The sequence below is a fragment of the Musa acuminata genome, chromosome BXJ2-11, assembly GCF_036884655.1.
Source record: "Musa acuminata AAA Group cultivar baxijiao chromosome BXJ2-11, Cavendish_Baxijiao_AAA, whole genome shotgun sequence".
In the NCBI taxonomy this organism is placed as follows: Eukaryota; Viridiplantae; Streptophyta; class Magnoliopsida; order Zingiberales; family Musaceae; genus Musa; species Musa acuminata.
This window is the reverse complement of record NC_088348.1, coordinates 27,157,030-27,182,029: the sequence shown is the minus strand read 5'-3', so window position 1 is coordinate 27,182,029 and position 25,000 is coordinate 27,157,030. Positions and strand designations below refer to the sequence as shown.

General features: G+C 36.8%; 1 protein-coding gene across 4 annotated transcripts; it reads right to left on the bottom strand.

Annotated features, from left to right (window-relative positions):
• Window positions 1–101: 101 nt before the first annotated feature.
• LOC135626549 (uncharacterized) lies at window positions 102–24,025 on the bottom strand. 4 transcript variants are annotated; one of them, XM_065131945.1, is made up of 18 exons: window positions 23,511–24,025; window positions 17,926–18,123; window positions 16,615–16,698; window positions 11,273–11,332; window positions 8,900–8,944; window positions 6,807–7,006; window positions 6,170–6,664; window positions 5,854–5,956; window positions 5,572–5,763; window positions 5,376–5,483; window positions 4,934–4,996; window positions 4,761–4,835; window positions 3,530–3,580; window positions 2,612–2,689; window positions 1,281–1,415; window positions 844–951; window positions 634–699; window positions 102–468 (listed from the first exon to the last, which is right to left on the bottom strand). In XM_065131945.1, exons 1-18 carry the CDS (start codon window positions 23,871–23,873, stop codon window positions 400–402), a joined length of 2,493 nt encoding a protein of 830 aa, XP_064988017.1. In that variant the 5' UTR covers window positions 23,874–24,025; the 3' UTR covers window positions 102–399. The 4 variants fall into 4 exon arrangements, 3 of the variants coding, with proteins under 3 accessions (XP_064988017.1, XP_064988018.1, XP_064988019.1); XM_065131946.1 differs by having other exon boundaries at window positions 5,376–5,465; XM_065131947.1 differs by lacking the exon at window positions 11,273–11,332 and having other exon boundaries at window positions 260–468; window positions 23,511–24,010.
• Window positions 24,026–25,000: the final 975 nt, after the last annotated feature.

Here is a 25,000-nt window from a genome sequence, read left to right as displayed (position 1 = left end):
TTTTAAGTTTCTTTAATTTTATCAAAGTTGCATGAAGAACGGCATAAGGGATGAGATTTGAAAATTTTAACACGGAACCAAAAATTGTGAGCAACAAAGCATAAACCGGAAAATAACAAAACTTTATTGGATATGGACAAACTTCATGTATATATAAGGCAAACAGAGCTCAGATACACCAAGGCATCCCCGTTTTACAAAAAAAAGACTAGGATGCATCACCATGAGGCTTGGAAGGGCACAACGACAAAATATTTTACACTACCGGCTGCTGCTGCTGCTCTTCTTCGGGAACGGCACTCCGCTTGCGGTAGTAAAAGCCGTGCTGATCATACGTGAATTCAACCACGTCCGAAAGCTCTTTGTGACCACATCCCAAATCTTAATCGGCAGCAAAATCTATTCAGTCTCATATCTAGAAAGCCGCGAATCTGATAGAACAGAAAATAGTTGTGTCTCCACAAAGAGCTGCAGCATTAATGGATGGTCAGCAGCAGAAAATTCTATTATTTGCTGCAAGAGTCTAAAATTACCAAACCTAGTGTCAAACCAAAATATCGTAATACTCAAAAGAAAAAATATGAATTTTTTTTTCTAATATGTCAAAAACATATGAAAGTCATGTGTTGTCACCTTAACGAATTGACGATCTTTAGTTGGAAAGGAATCAATAAAACTGTCTTTAAGTAGAAGTGATACCTGTGTTCAAAAGATATTCATGTCATTATTTGACTGATAACTTAAAAAGATATTCATGAAACAAACTCACTGATAACAAGTCATGTACATGCATATGTTAGCATAAAAATCCCAACAATAACCAGTTAGATAGATATGAATAACCTTGTCATTATTTGACTGCACGTTAGTTATTGTATGAGAGCGCAAATTAGAACAAAGAGATTCCAAGTAGCGTCTCATGGCATTTAAGAATTGCCCAGCAGCTTCAGCCTGCAAATAGAACCACATCAAATCTTCAACATTTCATGACTGTGAATAAGAATGCTTTAACAAAAATTATAAAACAAGAGAATTAGTGATTGCAAGAACAAGGAAGTTTGATTTGAATGGACACCACTGATTGCAAGAACAAGGGACTATCACCAAATTCTTTTAAATGCATGCAGTGCCCTATGTAGATTAGTGCTCACACCATTCCTCCCATCTTTTCAATTGGCCAATTTCAAACTAGAGCATATTAATGGTCAGTGTTTTTCTTGTAGTAATTTGTAGCATAGCAAACAAAGAACAAACTTAAAAACCATGAGGCATGAGAAAACCTGAACTTCACTGCATTTGTAAACAGGATGCCGTTTAGCTATGGAGTTTTCACATGAGAGTCTAGCATGAATAGGACCCAAATCAGAAACGAGCTCCTTGTACCCAGGAAGCCGAGGCATTGAGCATGCCTTAACCTGCATAATTGAAACTCATAATATCTAATGAGTTAACAGATGGGTATATCAAGAAACTATGCTTTTAAGAAAACAAAAAATGGGTATATCAAGATACAGTTACATGAGTATGTTGCACCAACAGATGATGCTGAGACATATCCTTAAAGGATACTTAACCAATACTTAACCAAACATAGAAAAACTGCTTATTAGCTTTAAAGTTTGTATCTAATTCGTAAGAATCAAACAAACCTTTTTATTTATCATTAATTATATACTTAGGCCTAGGATGCCTCTTATAAGTTTGTGCTGCGGCTCATCCACAACTCCAGTGTCAAGCATTATCACTCCCTAGGCTTAATGCTATAGGCACACCCTTTAACATAAAGATTAAGGAAGTAAAATGCAGCAACCCTAAGAAGATAATTAAGAAGGTTTATGTGAAGGCACCGAATAATTATGAATATTTAGAGAAAAGTCTGCAATCTGCATTGCATAATAATATTAAACAAGCAACTTACCAACAGAAGGAAAAAAAAAAGTTCACAATCAACATCAAGTACAGAGGTTAAAAAAGTCTAGTTGCATAGCTATTGGTGTTGTTTATGTAACCGTAAAGTACAAACAATTCTTACTGGTTTTTTGATGAGCAAACTCTTTTAAGTACTACATGCATGCATGTTGTATCATATCTTGCTAATGGTCAAGTCTTTTTGCGCACAGCATGCATGTTGTATCATATCTTGCTACATGTTCTCCAGATAACAAGATATAATCTAAATCTAGTTTTGTACCTACTGAAGTTTAAAACTAAGTGCCACATTTCCCAGTGACTGCAAACTTGATAGAGCATCAAAGAGATAGCCCTACGTACCACGAACCATGCATTGCATAGGCTGCCAACATAACATCCATAATGCAAAAGTATGATGCAGGACTAACACACTTAATCTACGTTTATGAAAGTCCTTTTGATGTGATATGAAGAAAAGGTACAATAGAGACCATTAGCACCCCTTTTTAGGTAAGTATGTTTGTAACCATTAGCAGCCAGCTGGTGTTTTTAGTCATTTTAAAAAAGTTTACCTGTTAGAGTTGCTACCACTATCAAGAAGATTTTATACTATGATAATAATAAAAAAAAGATGAAGTGTCACATCCCAACTGAAAGTATGTGATATAGCACTATAAAATGCATGTTCGTAGTCACTAACCTTCTCCTTGGAAACATTAATTTGTATAAGGTTGGCTGTCTTCATCTTGATATTTGTAGGTTTATGCTGTAATCCTACCTATGAAACAGAAGCATATATGTAAGTTTCCAATAATCAGTCATTCATGTAAAACATGACTGAAAAAAAAAACAGTTGAACAGTGAAAGTGCATGAAACATGAATGCCTATGTTGAACGATTAAATAAATTGCAATCCAACCCAAAAATTAAAGGGGTAATTGTAGTACGCTGATTCAAAGTGTCAGATTATCAAGGGAAGCATAAATGGGCTAGCAGCAATGTTATCATACGTATAAGAAACAGATAAAGATTAGGAGATCCTTAAACTAATAATATAGTTATCAAATAAAGAAAATTGCACAAGTAACCTAAATTACTAATAAAAAACTTATTTTTCAAAATAGAATACTCCAAGGCAACATTCAGGATGAAAGAAGATTAAATTTTCATTTGATATATCTTGACTTTAAAATACAAAAGGAATCAATACAACAATTTACCTAGAATACCCAGCATAACCTTCATTGATATATATATATATATATAGGTACATGAAGCTTAAAACTCATATGGACTGTTTTCCTCTCCCACGTTGTACTACTTTGGAGTTTGCGTTTGACAAGAACAAAATCTGCAAAGTGAAGGTATACATACTGCCCGCAAATATGTCAGCAGGCATAATAGAGTTCTTTGAGCATTTCTTCCATAAAGAATTGGGTTGGGTTATCTTTGACCACTCAATTGGACAAGGACTTTAGATCTCAGTTATTTCAAACAGAAACCATTTCATGAAATGACATTGAAGTTTCTTCAAGAAATGAAGAAAAATAAATATAAGCATTGATGAGGACAATTACAATACAAGAAAAAAAAGCAAGAAACGGATGAGAAAACTTACAATATATGGAACTGGAGCATCAAGAAAGTCCAACATCTTTTTTGGTAGAATCTGGAAAATGTAATATCATAGTTGGTTCAAATTCCTAAAATTAGCAAAAGAATTAATATAAAATCTATTTAAAGGACATATCATTAGATCTTAAAAATACAGTATCTACAATAACACTTCCTAATCCTTGAAAAGAAATTTCAAGTTAAGCTTCTTACTCCTACCTGTATCATTAACAAGAAAAACTTACAAAAATGTTTGACTATAATAAATAAAAAATAAGGCAGACTGTAATTGATATCAAGAGACATCATATAAAAGTCATTCTAAATAAGTTTATTCATTTGAGTAGGCAATATGCTATAGTTATCAGTACAAGCATCATGTTAATTTTATGAAAAAAATGCATGTTTTTCTTCTTGAAATTATCTAATAGAATCATAGAGACTGTCCAAGCACTTAGGAACTAAGATATGAAAGCAAAAAAGTGGTTCAAAGTGCCAGTGGTATTAGCAAAAGCTTAATCAGAGAACTTTTGCCCAAAGGATAAATTTATACTAGCGGTTCTGAATGCCTCTTTTTGGTTCAGAAACACACTTCAGATAAGCTCAGTGAAAACCACAACTCCATAATGTAGAAAGTCATGGTTCCATCAAGAAATGAGTTTAGAAGTAACCCAACTCTCTCAAATAACATTGAAGACCCAATGTGAAGCAACAAACGATGATGCAGACAAACAGGAACAGTTTAAAATATAGCTAGCACAAAAACTTATGAATTGCGAAACTACATTTCTTTTCATATCACAGAAGAGTTGTAAGACATAATAAAGACGAACAAACAAACATGTCACAGCTTGATAATATAGTGCCCTCAACTGATTCCATATAGCCATCATAAAAGATCATATGTGAAAGTTTGCCTATGGATACTAAATTAAGAAGTGATAGTGAATCCAAGTCATAAAGAGGAAATATGGTGCTACACCACCATGAACGAAGTTAAAAGTTCATAATAAATGTAAAATTTAACTTAAAAAGATTGTCTTTTCTCAAATTAGTCTGATAGTCTAATAGTCACCTTCCATGAGAAGGAATATATTTCAGATGGTCAACAAATGAATGTAAGACAATCAAATCAAATGCAAGTCTCTAATTCTTAAAGGCAAAAATATAGATGTAAATGTCTGTAAAAGTACAAAAGCTTTTTCCTGAAAGGAGATTTAGGCTAATAAACCCACCGGAAGCAACAAGCTATGCCACTGGAATGGACGAATCATGGGTATGATGGACAACACTATGGCTGAGAGGACACCCTGCACTTAGTTTATTAATGTCACCCTGGACTAAGTATAAACACAAGCACTGAAATTTGATTCATGACAACAAAAGATAGCTTAGACAGTAGACAAACCAAGTTTGGGCATATGACAACAATTTGCTTTTCCAATAGAACTCCAGCAAAGAGTGTCAAAACCTGAAAGAGAAACTCCATCAGTTTTCCCTTCAGAGTAGATTATCATACACGAAAAAAATGAGAACCAGTAAAACATGTGGTTGAGTATGCAGATACATAACACAAGCAATTTGTGATAGCATTTAGTCCAATATATTAAAGTATCCAAAACAACTAATTTATCATTCAACAATTAGATCAAATAAGTACCAAACCAGAATTACCAAGCTCAAGTTAAAACAATGATCAAACTAAAAATCAACTCAAGGACAGAATTTTATCTGTGTAATCATTTCATACCCACTGATGCAATAGGTAAATAGAAAACTGAAAAATAAATAAAACTCTATCATGGCCCAAAATATTACACCCGCTGATCTGTCAGGTATGGAAAACTCACGGTTTCAAGAGATAAAGAATGGCAAATTGTAGAAGTAGTCCAGATTGACAATGCAAGAGCTTCTTCAGCAACTGCTAATCGTGTGTTAACCTTGTCGAATAACTTCAGCTTTAGAAAATCAAGTTAAACAAAAGAACTAGAGAAAAAAAGGGAACAGACCACTAAATAGAGTGGCTGTACAGATGGCAGACTTTACCTCAATAGCTTGTTTTGGTGAAGAAGGAACTGCATTAGATATACCATCGAACCCAAGAGATGATACCGAAGGTCGGCAATACTTGATGGGCTGTAGATGCTCCAGCGGGTTAAATATGATTTCACCTCCTCGAGGTGGGAGAGGAAGAGCATGATAGCCACAAACAATCTGTAAAGGTTCATTATTATTGGCCTGCAACAAAGATAGCAAAAGCTTTGGTTTAAAAGAACATAGGGACATAGTAGAAACTACCATTTCTCATTTCAAAGTCAAACAAAGTACCTTAGCCCACTCCATCACTTTTTCATCACCAACACTTGTTTCTTGCTTGGAGTTTAACTCATATTCATCATCATCATCATCAGATCCCACATCTCTAACTGAACTGTCCAAAACCACTTAAACTCATTCAAACATTGGAATGGATAAGAATATCATCATCTTCAGATAGGCTATTTACTCCATGATGCTAAAAAGATAATAGAAGTTTGGCATCTAGTATTGGAAAAAGAACTCGAAAGATGAATTAGGATAATAAATATTGTCTTTCACAAAATAAAAAAAGATAAAAAAAATCTAAAATAAGAATTTCTACCACCTGTACACAGACTCCAAGCTTTCCACACGGTGTAGTCTGCCACTTGCAGAAGAGTACATCATGCCAATATCTGGTGAAGTCTGCCCATTGTCAAAGCATCCATTTAATCTTTCAAAACTATCAGAACGTGATCCTGATGTCTCAGATATATTATCATCATAGTGTTGCCAAACCCTTCTAGTTTCCCGATCTAGTTCCCTCAGGTGACAAAAATCTGAAGCTTCACTGGCAGATTCTGGGGAATGAGATTCCAAAGTCCTACATGGAGAGGGTGACACCTCCCTCTCCAGTGGAAAAACCGATGAAGAAACAAGACTGGATACACTATCAATAGGTATAGCATATTCCATCCAACTACTAAACAATAGCTTATTGGGGGATTCAGAATTCTCATATAATTGTTCAGGAATTGTGACCCCATGTGAGATAGAATCTGTAACAGCCATTTCACTAACAAAATGTGTTATCCTGTCAAGGCGCTCCTGTGCAATTATGCTGTCAGAGAATACAAAGTACGATAAGCATCAGGTACTAAAATGACAGAACACTTAGAGACCAACAGTGTGTGAGAGAAAAAATTAATAAAAAAGCATAATATTTGAATATATCATATTAACTAGAGTGAACAAAGGCAAACCTGTTCAGCATCTCATAATGGAGCTCAAAAAAAGGGACTCTTGTAAGTAAGCAATAACAACGTGGAGCAGAAACCAAGAACCGGCTAGACTTGCAAGAAGAATGGGGGAGGGGCGAAACAGCACCTAAAATACCTGGTGCTCTCTGAACTATCTCCTGGACATGCAGGCAAACACCATAAAATGGAGCATTGTCTGAGGCCTGAGAAGCATAAAAAATGACCAGGATATATGAGAAAACATGGACATAAGAGAATTAAATATGCTCAAACTGCATGCTTTATCCAACTACAGGAATACGAAAAAGACAGATAAATATCAAGCACAACAATTCTAATACTAGTTGATAAAAGCCTAAAAGTAATCTATTTCATGAGTAACTGAATGGTGCCATCTACATATCACATCAAAGTGAACATATCCAAGAGCTACTCCTGTTAAAGCACACAAATTTCATGAATCAATTTTTGAAACACATTAATCACCTTTTGACTTTTTCTACCCAAGGGCAGGCACTTCCATGAAAAACAACAGCAGAACTCAGGGAATTGCCATGTTAATGGGACTTGGTCAAGTTGTGAAAGAACAACCTACATGCAATTGACATCAACCCGACTTGACTAAAAGAAACATGACCCGAAATGGAAGGACGCAACCAAACCTAGACCACATTTGGATCCAAATGAGGTAATTGCCTGAAACATTCCTAATTTTCATGTGAAAGTTATTTACAGAAACAGCAAAAGTCGTTAAAATACTGGATCTCTTCAAACACTAGAATCTGAAACTTGTGTTCTTACGAAGCAAAAGTTTACCAACTGCAAAGCAGGAACTCCATCAAATCACTAAACTAAAGTTGTTCTCATTCCAAAAATGCTATGAAGCATGGAGAAAGACACAAGACACGTAGGTAGCAAAATGTGCTATTTTTGAAAGGTATGACAAGGCAATAATTTTACAAAACATTAAAGAGGATAATAACATCATGATAGACCAGAAGTTCAAAATACATGATGCTGCTAATATTCAACATGTGAAGCCTAATGAAGATGTTTAACAAAGTAAATATGTGCTTTTGAAGTAATAATGTATGTCAGCATGTATCTGACAAGTATTGCCATTTAACAAACACCGGAAGCATTTTGAAGTGTTTGTGCTTCACAATAAAAACTAAATAACTCTATTTCAATGCATGTCAATGAGCACGAATAACAATTCTCAAGCAGAATTCATATTAATATATCATGTCTTCCTAATTTTCCCAACTATTATGGGTGGAGCAAGTAAATAACACAAAAAACATAAACACAATATGAATGTCTTCCAGAATTAAAAATAAAAAATAACAACAATTGTTCACACTAGCCTTGGTTTTACAAATGATGAGCTCTTTGGTTTAATACAACCAAAATTAAGTAAATCATTGCCTTACTACCTTGAATAGTATAGAACAACTATGTCCTTTGATCCAAACAAATTCTAGTGAAGTTCTCAGTTTAAGATGGATCAAATTTGTTGGCTGCATTGTTTCATAACTACCAGTATGTAAGCTTCATACCATATTGCGCAAATGTGAAAATTAGAAAAATACCATCTAAATTGGTTTCTGTTAAATTTCATACCTACTTTTTATAATAAATCTAAACTTCCACATAATATGTATTCATAAGAAAATAAACGCACTATGTTAGAAGTCATAAATCTAACATCAACAGAGAAGCATACTAGGATGAACTATGATCCCTGATTTATTTCAAAACGTTTTTTATTTAATTCATGTGCATACACCATTATAAAGATATAACAATGGCATTTCACTCACACTTAAATCTAAATCTTCCATTTCCTCAACAAAAGATTTGAATCCTCTTAACATCCAGGTTTCAAGTTCTTATCAGCCTTGTTAAGAGAAAAACACAATTTTCTTTCTTTGAGCACATAAAGGAAATGGCAATTCCAACTAGTTTACGTTATAATATTATAGACAGATGAAGTTCTAAAGAAAAAGGCCACCAAATATAAATCATAGAGCATGTAAAATCAATTCTATTTACATGGAAGAACAGGTGATCATCTCAAGAATTAAAAAACAGACCTTCAAGCAGAAGACAAAAGCTAAGTCATCCCTAGATAGATGCTCCTGCACAAAGATTAAAGTGAATAAATAGAGCTTGTTTCACTAAATGAACAACAAAAATCAAAACTTCATGATCAAGGCCTACCATAGAAAAGACATTTATTTTAATAGTTGAACAAATATATGACTATTTGGCATTACATTAAAAAGGACTAGCCAGATTATTCTCAAGTACAAAAACTGTGATTGACATGAAAAATATCATGTCAATCGATGACACGCACAAATATCATGAAAAATACCCCTGTGCAAGGATGACACGCACAAATCGAGAAAAATATCATGCTGAATTTGCCAAGGTTAAGATAAATAAAAAAAATGATATAAGCACCAAGTGTGCTATCATCCCAGAAAGCAGGTTACAACTTAGAGACTTGTAATGGTCTCAACCAAGGTATGCAATTTCGAATAGTACCGCTCGTACCGTACAATATGTACCGGTCCGACGATATACCGGTACGCGGACCGCCCACTATCGGACGGAACGTGCTACAGTGTTACACTGTAACAGTGCTATAATAAGAGGAAGAAATATTTAAAACCGCTCGTACCGTACAGTATGTACCGGTCCGACGACATACCGGTACGCGGACCGCCCACTACCGGACGGAACGTGCTATAGTGTTACACTGTAACAGTGTTACCTAATTTACATTGATTTTGCTAAACTTATGCTATTACTATATTTATTTCTAACTTAAAAACCGTATCCTAACTTTTTTTTCAGATATTTTCATAGGGTTTTACACCTAAATTAGGTGTACCGCTCGGTACATGGTACCGTACTATACAGAGCCAACCTCGAAATATCGGCACGGTACGATATTGCATACCTTGGTCTCAACCAATGTTTGACATTTCGCTTACCGAACTCATACCAGTCCATGGCCAGACCAGTATGGCTACATTCCATGCTAGCATATTGACACATGATACGCCAGTTTATACTGTAGCACCGAGAAAATTCGAGGGTGAGAGGGGTGTGTGTGTGTGTGCACGTGCGCGCACATGTAAAGAGGGAGAAGAAGAAAATTAGAAGAATACGAAGAGGATAGGAGGAGAAGAGGCAGAAGAAGGGAAGGGAGAAAGGAGAAGAGGAGGCGATGGCAGCAGAGAAGAAGAGGAGAAGGATGTGGAAGCAGAAGCGGAGGCAGATGAGGAGACAAAACGGATGGGCCAGCAACAACGAGCAGCATGAGCAACAAGTTGGCATTTACCAATCAGTATAACCTTGGTCTCAACAACATAGACTATTCAATGTGTTCAGCACCCCAGAACCTACCCCAAGTATCTGGATCATCCAAGCACAAGTATGGTATTATGGCATGCTCTTCCCAAGGTCGCAATTTCAGATAATGGTATTGTATCAGGCAGGGCTTGGGCAGGTGCCATATCAATCCGTGCTGGTGTCCTGAGTGTCAGCATGCTGGTACATATCGAGTTCCCAAAAAATTTCTGGAAAAAGCTGAAAAACCAAGAGTTTTGCTGCCTAATTAAATTTGATCCATGTACTGTTAGGCTGCTGGATTGGTAAGTGCTATTCATATTGTATCACAAATCTCGACTCTTACTACCCAAATTGAAGATTCAAACCAAATTTTAGCATGGTGTCTCTCTGGTTGATAATCATACATCACTTATCAACACATGGATAACTTATCTCCCAAGAACATGGACCACCAAACATTGAATGAATCTTAACTAGGAATATGTGGAGAGCTTAAATGGCATCAAAGCAATCACGCTCATGGATGAAAATGAGCAATTAATAAGAAGCACCAAGCCATAGGAAAACGATCCAAAATACCAATGAAGTTGTTATCTCACTAAAGTTTGGGCCATACAAGTATAACAAAATCACATCCTAATGCAAATCTAAGTTTCTTTGCCAATCCAATAAGACTTCTAATGAGCCATTCTTCATTGTGCCCCAAACATAGAACCTGAAGGTGATCTCATCTCCATCAAAAGAGCCAAAAATGACCTAAAACCATCCCCAAATAGCCAGAAACTTGGATCCAAAGCTATGAATCCAAACCTACTGCTAGGGGCTACCTCCCCAGAATACAACAACAACAAAGCCGTAAGTCCCAACTGGCTACCTCGCGAGAAACAATCTCGAAAAACTAGTAGCAAAAGTGTAGAAGTGGTACTTGTCGAAACTTAACATGCTGATTGGAGTCAGTACCTCTAGAAATTAAATGTCAATCTTTGTTGACAATTAGGCTGTAATTTCAGCACTTGAGAATTAACCGCAAAAAGAATCAGCATTACTTTCTATTTTTCTTAAAGTGCTCAATATCTAAAGATGATAATCCATCTCTGGCTTACCTGGCCAAACACGACCTCATTGAGATCACTCATAGATGGTGTTCTCTCTAGCAAGCGAGCCTGCATCAACCATTTTAACACGTGATCATATTTCATGTAAAAGCATTCTGTTACACAACAAATCATCATTCTTCAGTATATCAGGATATAATCTTGTTAATAAGCTGAAAACCAACAACTGGCTCAGAAAATTAATATTTGAAGGAAGTGTCAGTAACAAGTTACAAGAAAGGTTATCTTCACAACATATCCATATCTTTAAACTTCAATATGCAAAATACAAGGTGATTTGTTAGATTCAATAACAGGATTAAAAGATTGTTAATGTGAAAAAAAGAGATGAAGTTGATAGCATTCATTAGATCAGGCCCAAAGCAGTGACGCACTTAGCAATGAATCCTCAGAAAAGAACAACAGATTTCACCATTTCCTATTCTAGGACTACAATCCAAGGTTTTGAACATGCCCACTACATCCAGGTAACTACCAGTCCGACAAGAGTCCAGCACTTGAACTGGACAATTTCGCATGGTCCGGTTTAGAATAGAAATTTTATATTTTTCCAAGTTTGAATGGCTGAAAACAGCTGTCAACCAACAGGTGTTAGTTGTCGTCCATCAAAACCATTTCCCTCATTTTACCCGCCTTTTCCCTCCTTTCCTCTGCATTGGTCAAAGCCTCTGCCATTGCTGCTACGGTATTAGCCTCCTCACATCACCACTGACATCTCCTCCTCTTAACAGTCGTTAGTTGTTCTCTGCTGAAATCTGTTTCCCTCCTTTTATCCACTTTTCCCTCCTTTCTTCTGTCTTGGTGCCAGCAGTACCTCGGTATCCCCCTCGTCCAGTCACTCTTGCTGCCACCTCCTCACATCGCCACTACCATCTCCTCCTCCTCCTCCCCTCTTCTCTCCCTCTTTTTCTCAGTCCAGTCGGTACCAACACATACAGAGTGTCAGTACAACAATCCATACTGATAACTTACTGATCCTGCCACTGGCCATTATTATTGGCTTCGGACCAAGATTTTGAACCTTGCCACCATCGATTATTATTGAAGCACTCCAGCAAGTTCAAAATTTTGTTCTAAATACTAAGATCAAGTTGAAAGCTTGAAAAACTTTAAGGAATTAGTTACCTAAACTAAGAATAATTCTAAAACTTCATGTCAGAGTGCAAAGTATCTGAAACTATAAACCAGTCTCGATCCTCATCAGATAACTTTTAGAAGTACAGACTTTACATGTTCATAAACTCATGAATAACAAGAAAATGGCCTAGCTTAATAGCCATATTTATACCACCTTAAACAAGCAAAACACTATTTCCAGTCCGTATATTGGTGGACCAATATTTCCATATTATAGAAACGCCCGATGACAGCAAGATGTTGAAATGCTAAGTTCCAAACTACTGGACAACAAGCATGCTACATGTTGAATCGCGACAAGAATCCACGATGCATTCTTTTTGGACTGTGGTGAGCTCAAATTCAAGACAAGTGCAGTTTAGTGTGAATATTAAAGACAATCAATGGAATGATTTTCAAGAAAGATACCTACCTGTTATAACTATGGTAACATTTGGTGTTACAACTACTCACTGATGGCTCGGGCTCCCGGAAGGAGGCCTTCTTCACTATCCACCTAAGTTGTGCAGGATGCAGGAAAGGCCCAAAGCCAATCCCAAGGAACAATAAAGCTTCATAGGGTCTTTCTGTCCCGATATGATTTTGAAGAAGATACCTAACTGTTATAACTATGGTAACATTTGGTGTTACAACTAACTGTTATAGACAGGACAAAATGAAAAATTCAACGTGAACCAACTTTTGCAACTATGGCAACATTTGGTAAACATGTGACCTTACGGTCATACCTTCAGCAAGTGCTACGAAGACAATCTTCTAAAAGACATCTTGATTTTTCAACTGCTCCAAGTCTCCAATGCCATGAGTTAAAAGCAAGGTTTGACATACTGAAGCATACCGCTCAGAATGAGCAATACGTACTGGTCCAACAGAGGAATGGTATGGGGAATTCATCGGTACACCCTAGTGCATCATGCGTCGATATGCTCGGTACAACTTGGTACAGTTCAGTACATAACGTATCGACAGCTGGTTACTACACCAGTATGGGCCGGTAATGCAAACAATGACTAAAAGATAAATCCATTGTTAAATGAAATGACAAAATCACTTTTTAGTAAATCTTATTCAAACAATATATATTGTTACTCATGAAATTATATTCCACCACAATCGTCTAAAGGCTTAGGTTTAGTCTAGTCAACTTGAAGAATAGTGAATTCGAGCAAAAATTTATTTCACATTCCCTAATTATAAGCAAAATAAGACAATTGATTAGGTGCTTAACAAATGAATAATTATTGCCTAAACCAATATATAAAAGAAGATGTACGCTATTTTATTTCTCAAAACAAACAAGCTATAGGAGTATGACCACAACTTGTGTACACCAAGCTTAACAATTTCGTATACCAGTAGTGTACTGGTAAGGGCTCGAACTGGTACCTTACTGCTCTCTACCATTTTATCGAGTGTTGGTACAACAATACATACTGAGTTTCAAGAAAACCTGAAAAAAAAGCTGAAAAAACAAAAAATAATTGCCTGGTACAGAACCTATGCTGCCCTATACAAGGTAGTATAGGCCCTATACTGAGTGGTACAAGCCTTGCACCAGGCGACCGGGCCCTAAACTGACTGGTACAAGCCCTGCACCGGACAACTGGGTGGTCTCCTGATCTGCATACAGCTAAGTTAACAACCCAGTAAATACTGCCCGTACCCTACCATCTTGGATGGTATTGCAAATCTTGATTACACCTCTGCCTCAGTGTCGAATTTCAAAGAAATTCAGTTTTCATATAATTTTGTATTCATTTTCACCCATTACTTACCAACTAAAGAATAAGGTGTCAGTGTAACAATCTTAATGAATTGGATAATAAAATGAGCAAGTAATTGTGATAATAACTGCAGGTATGTGTGATAAGCATCAATAGCTATCTGCGACTAAAAATATCAGTTTTAAGAGTGTGAGAGATTTTCAATTTAATTTAGTGATAAACATCTAGAACATGTATATGGATATTATAAAACTAGTTGAGGTACCCAGAGTAACTAACAGAAACTTGTTTTAATCAAACCAAGGTATGCAATTTCGAATGGTACCTCTCGGTACGGGAGGTACGTACCGGTCCGATGGCATACTGGTACAAGGACCGCTCGCTACTGGGCGGAACGTTTAAAAGTGCCCCGTATCAGACAATACGGGGTAATATCGGGCGATAACGGTCGAAATTTCGACGGTTACTGCCCGACACAGCTCGATAATGGTCGAAATCGACCGTTACCGCTCGGTAACAGTGCTACAGTGCTCCAATGGTCAAATTAACCGTTGGAGCTCTTTCTCATAGTATTTAAACCCTTCTCCCCTATTTCACTCCATTACATTCTTATGCTCTCTTAAACTATCTTAAACTTTTTTTTTCTCACATTTGTGCTCTCGTAAACTCTATAAAACAACGATTTGTGAATTGAATCAAGACTAATTTGGGAAGATTAAGAGGAAGAACTTTCTAATCAAGAGGTATGTATTCTCTTTCTTTAATTAGAGAGCAATTAAGATCTTTAATATTATGATTAGTATGTTTAATATTGATTAATTCAAAATTAGATACTTAATAGGTCAAATATTTATATTTCATGCATATTAAATATTAAAAAAAATATTTATGATAGTAAAATAAGTTTAATTAGGTTTTATTAAAGTTATTGAATTTAATTCATTTGTGATTATTTAATTCATTTGAATTTTAGAGTTTATATTGCAACAAAATAGTCTAACAATTCAAATGATTTTTCTGTAGATATTTTAATATTTACATAAGGACAATCCGTAATGAATTGAAATACGAACCTTACACAAGAAAAATATTGAAGAATGCTATTACTATATTTACATTGATTTTGATAAACTTATGCTATTACTATATTTATTTCTAACTTAAAAACCCTATCCTAACTTTTTTTTTTATTTTCAAGTATTTTCGGAGGGTTTTACACCTAAATTAGGTGTATCGTTCGATGCGCCCTAGCGTACCGCTCGGTACACTGTACCATACCATACCGAGCCAACCTCGAAACACCGGTACGATACGGTATTATATACCTTGGATCAAACCATGTTTGACCCAAAGGTAGTGTTTCATCAAATAATTAACATAATAATTCAAACTTCAAATCAAGGCTGATCGAAGAGAGCATTGTGCACTGTGTTCACTCTTTTCTTTATTTGAATTTTTTTAAAAAAATGCAGGCATCTGAACTATAGAGAGCATAACTAAAAAATCAATAGAACTATTAACTGTTTTCTGTATTTCCAGCATTAACTTCCTATTCCACTCAATTTCACAGTCCAGCATTAAAATTCAATACAGAATCGGAAATGGTTTCTGTCTGGATCTTTATCAGAGAAAGCTGCAATGCAGCAAACCAGATTGAGAGAAAAAAGGCAAGAAATGAAACATAATACTCCATATATAATATTCTGTTCACACATCATTCAGTCATAAAAAGGTGGCCTAGTGCACAAGGTTTCGATAAATGCAGGGTTTAGAGATGGCCAACGTACACAACCTTACCCTACAAGGGAAAGAGATTGTTTTCAGAACTCAAATCTGATTATCTAGATCGCAAAAGAGCAATCTTACCATGACACCAGTGTCCACCTTCAATTAATTAACCTATGCTCAAAACCAAAGACCACCAACAAATCAATATCCACATGTGAATGGAGTTATCCTTTTGCAAAGTGTGTACTGAATGGTTAATAGTGCATCATCAAAGTTATTGACATAATATAAATGATTGGACTAGTACTGTATATGCCACATCGGCTAGTAATTTCATCTGTAACATGCATAAATGGCATGCATCCATCCTTTCACTAATCATGCCTTGTGACACTTGGGAACTATCCAATGCCTGCTGTTACATCCCAAGAAGGAAGACACCAAACGAGCCATTTTAATAGTTAATCCTGATTTATACACAACAAAGTAACAAACTACAGGAAAAACTAATTAGCAACAAAGAAAACAGCTGCTCTCACTGGTCGATGAAATGAAGAACCTACACATGCTTACACTAGCAATGAATATATGTAAACACTTAATACACAAAATTTAGGATCATATAGATTGTGTCTAAGGTATCAATCATAGATTGGAAAGATCAGACTTTCTCATCATTGACTCTGTATGACAAGCTAGTGAGCTAGTACTTGCTCTAGTTACAAGAGATATTTAACAAACCTTAACACCTTCAGGAAAACAGAAAGCAGGTAACTCATTCTCTCTCATTGCTGCTCTCTTCCCAGGAGGGTATTTAAAAAGAATCTGCAGTAGCAAATTAGAAGTATGTGATAACAAGTGATAGCCAAAAAATAAAACAAAGGTTCAACAAACTTGCAAAATGACAACAGCGCAAAGAAAAGAATATCAAAATGAAACCTGACACAGTAACCAGAATGCTGGTATCCATCTTAAGTAAAATGGAGCAAAATGAAAAATCTCTACAACTACCTGCAGCTACTAATAATTGCTTCACCAAATATTTTACTGGCCAGCGAGCACCTCTAAAACTAATTAAACAATTGTAAATAAATGAATTCACAGGTATGCAAGCACTTCCATGAACCACCTCCAAAAAGAACTTCAAAGGTAATTTTTTGGGGGCAAAGAGAAGTATACCAAACATGCCCCATATATGTCAACAATAATTGAGGATGTATGGTGATACCAAGTGAAATCCTCAACAGACAATATAGGCTAGCAAACTTGAAGTCTACACTACATGGCAAAAATGTGTAAACTCTAAGTCACTTGAAAGGAATTCTTTGGATTAAATTATAGCAAAAAGGAAAACCCCTCTAATCGAAAGAGCAAAAATAGCCAGATGCATGGAGATAGTTGCTAGAGAAATCCAGTTTGTTGGCATATTAAAAAAACTTGATGGTGGCAATATATGTTCAGGGAGATGAGCAAGGATATGAAAACAACCACAAATAATGGACAGATTACAAATAATTATCAATAACAGCAAATAACAATAACTTAGTTATTCAATATTGTAAAAAAGCCATTAAGAAAGCAAAATCACTAGTACAATTTAACAAATTAAGTAGCTTATTTCATATCTTCTGAAGCCAATGGTCAGAGACTCAGAGTAACATAGGACTTGAACCCATTGCATTACAAGCCAGAACCTTGGCCTACCACTTTGATAATGTATTGGGTCCAAGTTTTTACTTTAAGATAAGATCCTCTCAAGGACAAGACCTAATAACTAGAAATCTCAACATAAATCAAAGATGAAATAGAAAAAGAAGAGGCTGGTTCATGAGAGTGAAGCATCATGATATAACTACAAACAAACATCAAGGCAAATTGATTTTATTGATACATATAAACAAAGGGCAACCATAATGTCTCCCAAACTAAAACCACTTGCGTATCGGCTGACCATGTCATATTGAATGAAAGACAGCTGTAGAGGTATAATACAAATAAATATGCCAAAAAGGTATGGTAATTCACATATTTCTACCCATCTAATGAGCAGACCTGAGGTTCCAGAGTAGGTATACACCCATGATACTGAAGCTTTCTAAGGTCCAAGATTTCTGATTTTGCCACCTCTGACTCCCAAGTTTTGCGTTTTGCAAAAGCCTCCTCAATGGCTTCAACATTTGCATATGAATGAAGGCCAACAATGAAGAAGTGCTCATATAGTGATGATGGTTCATTATGTTGCATATGATCCTGCATCAAAGCAACCCAATTCAAGAAAGCAACACACTATATGTCTGAAGCAGCAATTCAAATCTAATAAAAATTGATTGTTACAAATCAATAATTGACTGTGGATGATAAATTACTGACTGTGAGCAAGGTATAAGCTACAATAAAATCAAAGGGATCTAAAAACAAGAAAAACAGCAAGTGGTTCTCATGCGTTCGCTTAATTATCTGACTAGGTGAAATATTTCATAGTTATCTAAAATTGCATGTTAGCTTCATTCTCCAGTTAGTTACTAGGAAAAAGAATGTCCGTGAGTAGATAATGCAAAAATATCAATGTTATCGATGTTTGTAAGAATTCAAATCCTGGTTTACTTCTTCCTAAGACTGGTAGGTAGTGGTTGGAATAGTACTGGTTTTGGTTGGCACAAATATAAATCTATTGAAAATTAATGTCAGTAAATGGTCTACATCGGTATACCAGAAACTGATTTGGGTGACGATAGAGGAAGTATGGCCGGTATACCATGGAATTCTTATTCCATGCTGCCAATCCTAATAAGTTAAACACAACCTTATTAGGATATTCCCTTCTTATTTCATGACCCTTCTCATCATACGATCCAACACAACCTTTACCAAGTAATATGTCAAACAACCTGCACAACCAATTTCACTATAGAACTTATCTTAAATTGTTAGAAATCATTCTAGACAATCTCTAAAATAGATCCACATAGCTTTAACAACTCAGCTTGGAAACCTTTGAAAATCATGCTTAGAGAGCAGGCAAGAAGGTTAAGTTCAATAAAATCTTGAGCTCAAGTTATCCTCTAAAGAAATTTGAAACAGCAAATTTACATAAGCAACAGTCTCAAACTGCATTAAGCAGAACGAGGGATTAAAAAATCAGGAAGATATATAATGAAGAAATCAGCCAACAAGCAAATTCAAATATTTGTTCAATATGAATGGACTCTTACCAGAGAGCCACAAGTGCATCTAAAGAATCACTGCTTTTAAAAAAACTTAGACAAGTAGAAATGTTACTGAAGTAAAATTGTAGCAACATCAATGCAGTACTTAATAGACCAAAAATAACACCCTGAACTATCTGACTGCATAGATGAGTATAGTCTACAAATGTATTCCAAAGAAGCATACCACGCATCACTGGTCAAAAATGCTATTACAACTGCTGCAAGCAATGTAGCAAATTTGCTTTAACAAGAGATCTGATGCGTAACTTCTATCATCACTTGACAACTGAGACCAGTTACTACACTATCAACAAGCAATCAACATTAACTCAAAATAATTAATGTATAAGTGTCTAGATTCCACAACTCCAACAACAGTACACACCAAGGCTTTTAAATACCATTTCACTCTTTTTCAAAGAAAGGTGGATAATTTGACTTTTGAGTAATAAATGCTCTCTTCAAACAAGAAAATATTTTTTTCTCGACATCTCCAAACATCAACAACTACAAGTCTTTGTCATGCTCAAAGTAACTTACAGAACAATCAGTGTTTTCAAAAGGCATACGGGTGCTCGCCTAAGCATTCGAGTTAGGTGAGGCAAGACCCAAGCGCCTCGCAACATCTCAGTACGAAGAGTTTCAACGAAGCGCTTAAGTGCGCGCCTAAGCCCAAGTGCTGAGCAGCTTGAGCCAAATCAGGTTGACCTCGAGCCTGGGTTCGACTGTGCAGGGAAGTCGATTCAATCAAACCAACTGACTATACGAGCACTTACCCTAACGCCGACCCAATGAAAGAGACCAAAAGTGAAAACCTACTGCTCGTCCATCGCCTTCATACATGTTATTCGCCGCTACAGCTTCGTCCACCGCCTTCGTATGCTCCATTCGCTTTGTCCGTTGTCGTCGACAACCTCATCCACTTCGTTCGTTTCTGCAGCTTCATCCGCCACCCTTTCCAGCTTCATCGCCGTCATCGACAACCTCATCCGCTGCACCATATTGAGGTGGTGCATTGTTACTCTATTAGGAGTTACTTTGGAATTCTAAGTTCACCACATTATGATCATATTTATCAATCATAATATATAGTTTTTAAATTTTAATATTAGGGAGCGCATTGTTTCGCTCTAGGGGGCACCTAGCGCTTTGAGCATTTTGGGACCTTAGTGCCTATCACTTTTAAAAACACCGGTATCAATTAGAGCATTTACTATGTAAGCAAGTGTCATATATGTAGCTCATCTTGAAAACTGAAGTCGTCAATTCTGCCACAATCTGTCCTCACTCCACCAGCATGGTTTGATACAAGTACCAGATCCATGCTGGTCCCTGGCCGGACTGGTTTGGGTCCAATACATGCCTACATACCAACACAGGGTATACCAGCACGTGCTGCAGTCATTCTTTTAAGATCTGAGTACACAGTGTTCGTAGCCATGTGCCAGTACTCGATAGGTCATCAGACCTATACGTTGGAAACGTAGAATCATGCTCCATGATACGCTGAAAAGACTAAGAACAACCAGAAGACCCATGCTAGTTGGACCGAAGTATGGGATAATAGATGGCATATCATATTTTACTGCACCACCTTTGACAATCCATACTTTTCTAATAAACCTTTTTTAGGTATACTTGGACTTTAAATGCCTTGGTTTTTGTTATTTTTCTCCTCTACCAGTTATGTTAAATGTTAAGAATCACAGAATTGGGGATATTGAGATAGATGTCAAGTGTTACACAAAAGGATAGCACAATGAACCAATGAGAAGTGAATAGAAGTACAGATTGAGAGAAAGTGAGGAAAGCATTGTTTATGGCGGTTTAGACTTTGAATCGCAGAAGTTAAAGACGAGGAACACTATATCACTGGAAATCTGGAACTGCAAGCTACGTCACATGTCCTAGCTTGCTTTGTTTCGTGAACAAATGTGGTAAAAAATGCACAAATGACAAGTTAATCTTAAAAAGTTTAGTCTAACATGTCTAAGCTGCATCCAAGCAAGGCAGAGAGAGCAGACTGTGGCATAATATAGAAGATCCAAGATAATTTCTCATTTTGTATTTATTTTTCACTAGGAATTTGTTTATACACCACTCCAATTCAGAACGCAGTAGAAATTTGTTTAAGACCAAAAATCAGTGATTTAAAAAGCGCTAGGCGCCAAAAGGTGCCAAGGTCCAAAAACACCCGAGGCGCTAGGCGCTCGTCCACCTGGTTTAACCCGGGCGCTAACCCGAAGTGCCCAGCGCCTGGGCTTGGGCAAGTGCCCAGGCGACGCCTCTTTGAAGTGCGCCGCCTGGAAATAAAGCGAGGCGCTCGGGTGAGGCGAGGTGCCCGAAGCGCCCAGCGCCTGGGCTCGAGCAAGCACCCAAGCGATGCCTCTTTGAAGAGTGCCGCCTGGAAATGAAGCGAGGCGCTCGGGCCTCGCCTCGCCTCGCCCGAGGGCGCCCGAACGCCTATTGAAATCACTACCAAAAATGACAAGTTTGGTAAAATAAATACAGAGCTCCATGCTTATAACATCTCTCCTCAGGTACCTGTAATTATGTGGCCTCACATTCTAGCTGCTTTTCAAACTAATAGGCCATGCTGGTTAATATAATAAGTTCATGTTGCATGTCACTAAAATTTCAGGAAAAATATCCCATGCCAAATGATATAAATGGACAACTGACTAGGCTGGTCTGAGTTTGGAAATTATAAATGTGACTGTGTATATACCATTTATCCTCTTCGTGTTCTTCAGAAGATAAGCTGCAAGGTTTTGCTTTTACTTGACTTTTGGACAACAAACTAAGGTGGACCTCAGCCAAACTGAGTCATTTTCCTATTACAATTTGATTGTAGCTACTGTAATCAACTCACTTTAATCAACCTCAGATTATCCCAAATGTCTTCACTAAACAAAAGACTAAAGCACATGCTTTAAGGCATACCATAGCAAGATATGAAACAATTAGTCATCCCCTCCATATATCACAAACAATTTAGCAATTTATGTAGCACAACGTATTCCACCTGATACAACTGTGTTAATAATCAATCTCAGCTGGGTAACACAAGTGATGCACACCATCCAGAAGAAGGATCAGTACCCAAAACAAGCATATCCATTAACATGTTTGATATATAATGTTTGTACTCCTTTTTTTATCAGAAACTCTAGCCATTATTTTTGCAAGGAAAACAATGCTTAAACATGCGTAATCAATTATCAAGGGACAGCAGCATCACATAAATGAAAAAAAAAAAAAGACAGAGAAAGAAACAGTTTTATCAAAGCCACATCAAAAGGCAAGGTGGGAGGTTCATTGAGGTCATATATTGAGCATCACCCAAGAAAGGCTAGCAAACTTCACCAAGGTCCATCATGAGCCTTGTAAGGTTTTCCAGGAGCCTAATGTCTAAAGGCACACCTTTTTGTTAGTTTTGTTTTAACTACAACCATAATATTATGGGATGCAAGAGATCGAAGTAAAATGTAAACATATTACTAATAAATGTAAAAGTTATATTCTTTAAGAACTAGAAATCTGATTTATATGACTCTTATCTAAAGATAAAGAATTGTTAATTATTTATTAAGCAACCTCATGCAACCATGAGAAGTAATCTAGAGAAAAATAAATTTAGTTCCTAATCTTGAATGTAGGTAAAAAAAGAAAAGAACACATTTCAATAGCCACAAAAAAAAGGTCCAGCTGCAGCTTGTTTATAGTATGAACTAACATAATAATGTACTCTCAATAGCAGTGCAACTCAGCAAACATCAATTGTTTTCTTTAGCAATATCATCCATCCAACGGAGATCCAAATGAGAGGAGCATAACTAAATTTATGGATTTTGCATTTTCTTGGAATGAACCACATAAATCTGGCATATTCTTGAGAATAAAGCACATACAACACATTTTATTAGCTAATATTACAACCAAAATTAAAACAATCGCTTGCCTTAAAGGAAAGAAACCACGAGGAAAGGAATTAGGTCAACCCATGAGTATAGCTTCTTTGCTTAATATAATTGGTGTGTGATTGACTTTATAAGTTTTGCATTTTTCTTGAGAATGAAGCCTATAAATTTCGCATCCACATGCAACACATCTCATCTGCCTTATAACAATTAAATTAAAACAAATACTTGTTTAAAGAAAGAAACCAAAAAGAAAGGAATTAGGACAACCTATTAAAATAGCCTCTTTGCTTTACATAAGGGGAAAGCGATTGAATTTTTAAGATTCTGCATTTTCTTGGCAATTAAGCATATGTTTTTAACATCCACACGCGACGTGTGAGCGCGATCCACAAAAACTATGGTCTCCTTTCAATTATAAGGATTAAATGGAAGGAAACACTTGCTGTAAGAAAAGCAATCGTCCAAGAACCGATTAGGTCAAAAGGAAGCAGAGACGTGACGGTACCCGTGATTTGGCCTTGATCTGATACCACTGCCGCTTCTGATTCGCCATCATCTCAAAATTTATCGTCGCCCGGACGCTCTGCTCCCTGCTACCGCTACCGAGGCCGCTGCCACCGCCGCCGGGACCCCACCTCCACGCCCGCTGCATGTGCCAGCGCCACTTCTGGAAGCTGTTGCTGCGGGCATGCCCCGCCTGCCGTATCCTCGCCAGCGGCGACGAGCAGCGGGAGACCGGGGCGGAAGACGCGCTCGCACGAGGGACCCGCGGCGCGACCTCGCCCCCGGCCGAGGGTCCCGCTGCCTCGACGGGCAGATCGTCCGGCGAGGGCCGATCGCCCTGATCATCCCCGAGAGCTTCCTCCATGTCGATCTACGGCCCAAGATCCTTCCAAGAATCACGATGATCTCGTACAAGACGATCGAGACGACATCGAGAGACGTACAGAAGGGTGGGAAGGATCAAGAATTGGGGATTGGTCCCAGGAGGGATCGGGAATTGGTCGTTTCTTGAAGGGCGGGGGGCGGGGAAGGCGCGATGCGAGACTCGAAGAAGGAGGGGGGAAAGGGAGGAGGAGATCAACAGAGTTCGTTTCCTAATTCTTCTGTCCTTCTCTTTATCGTTTTCTACGCGACGAAAACTAACATATGGCCCTTTTTCTTCGGAGATGGGAAGGGTCGAGTAACGGCGTCGATGCACGTGGTGGGAGCCGTGCGAGTCGGGATGGGGACGGCCCAAAAACGAGTGACCTCCCTTTTGTCGCTGGAAATCGCGAGGCGGCGACGTGCTCTGACCACGACTCGGCGCACCCATCATATTTGTACTTGTTTTTATTGGCACTATGAGAATATTAAAGGGTACTTTGATTAATTTAATAATAATATTATTATTATTATATGTCCTTTGATTCAAGATAATTATTGTTCATCGATTTATATATTAAATTTTGGAGGACATTATTATATATGTTTTTAAAACTTGCAAATACCTTTCCGCCTAGTATATTCTTTCTCCTAGTATAAGGCTCATATCAATTCTAGTATATAAGCTCTCATCATATGAATTATCTCATGTGTCCCTATTAAATAAAGTTGGTATTGATGAGATAAGATCATATATTTACATTATTATAGTTCATCATCATTTCTCCGGCAACACGATGACGTTGAAATGTTAATATTCTTAAAAATTCGTTTATGTATATAATTCATAAATTATTTCTTTCTTTCCATTTGGCCCGCTAAATTTAAGTTCAAAAAACAAAATTCAAATAACAGTAAAGCGATGATATATATATTAAATATTTAAATTTTCGTTTATAAATTCGTTGGCAGATTAATCTGAATTTATTGGTGGATGCAAAATGTGAACATTGAATATATCAAGGATTTAATTATTTGAAGAAAAAATATATATATATATATATATATATATATATATATTAAAAGTTCGAAGAGGCAAGTATGATATTTCTAGATTAGCAAGGGATGATA

Coding starts and splice junctions, on each gene's coding strand:
- LOC135626549 (XM_065131945.1), bottom strand. CDS start 23,873: ATGGAGGAAGCTCTCGGGGATGATCAGGGCGATCGGCCCTCGCCGGAC. Junction 16,699..17,925: donor TACCTACTCTGGAACCTCAG/GTCTGCTCATTA, acceptor TTGCTACTGCAG/ATTCTTTTTAAATACCCTCC. Junction 5,484..5,571: donor CACCAAAACAAGCTATTGAG/GTAAAGTCTGCC, acceptor GATTTTCTAAAG/CTGAAGTTATTCGACAAGGT.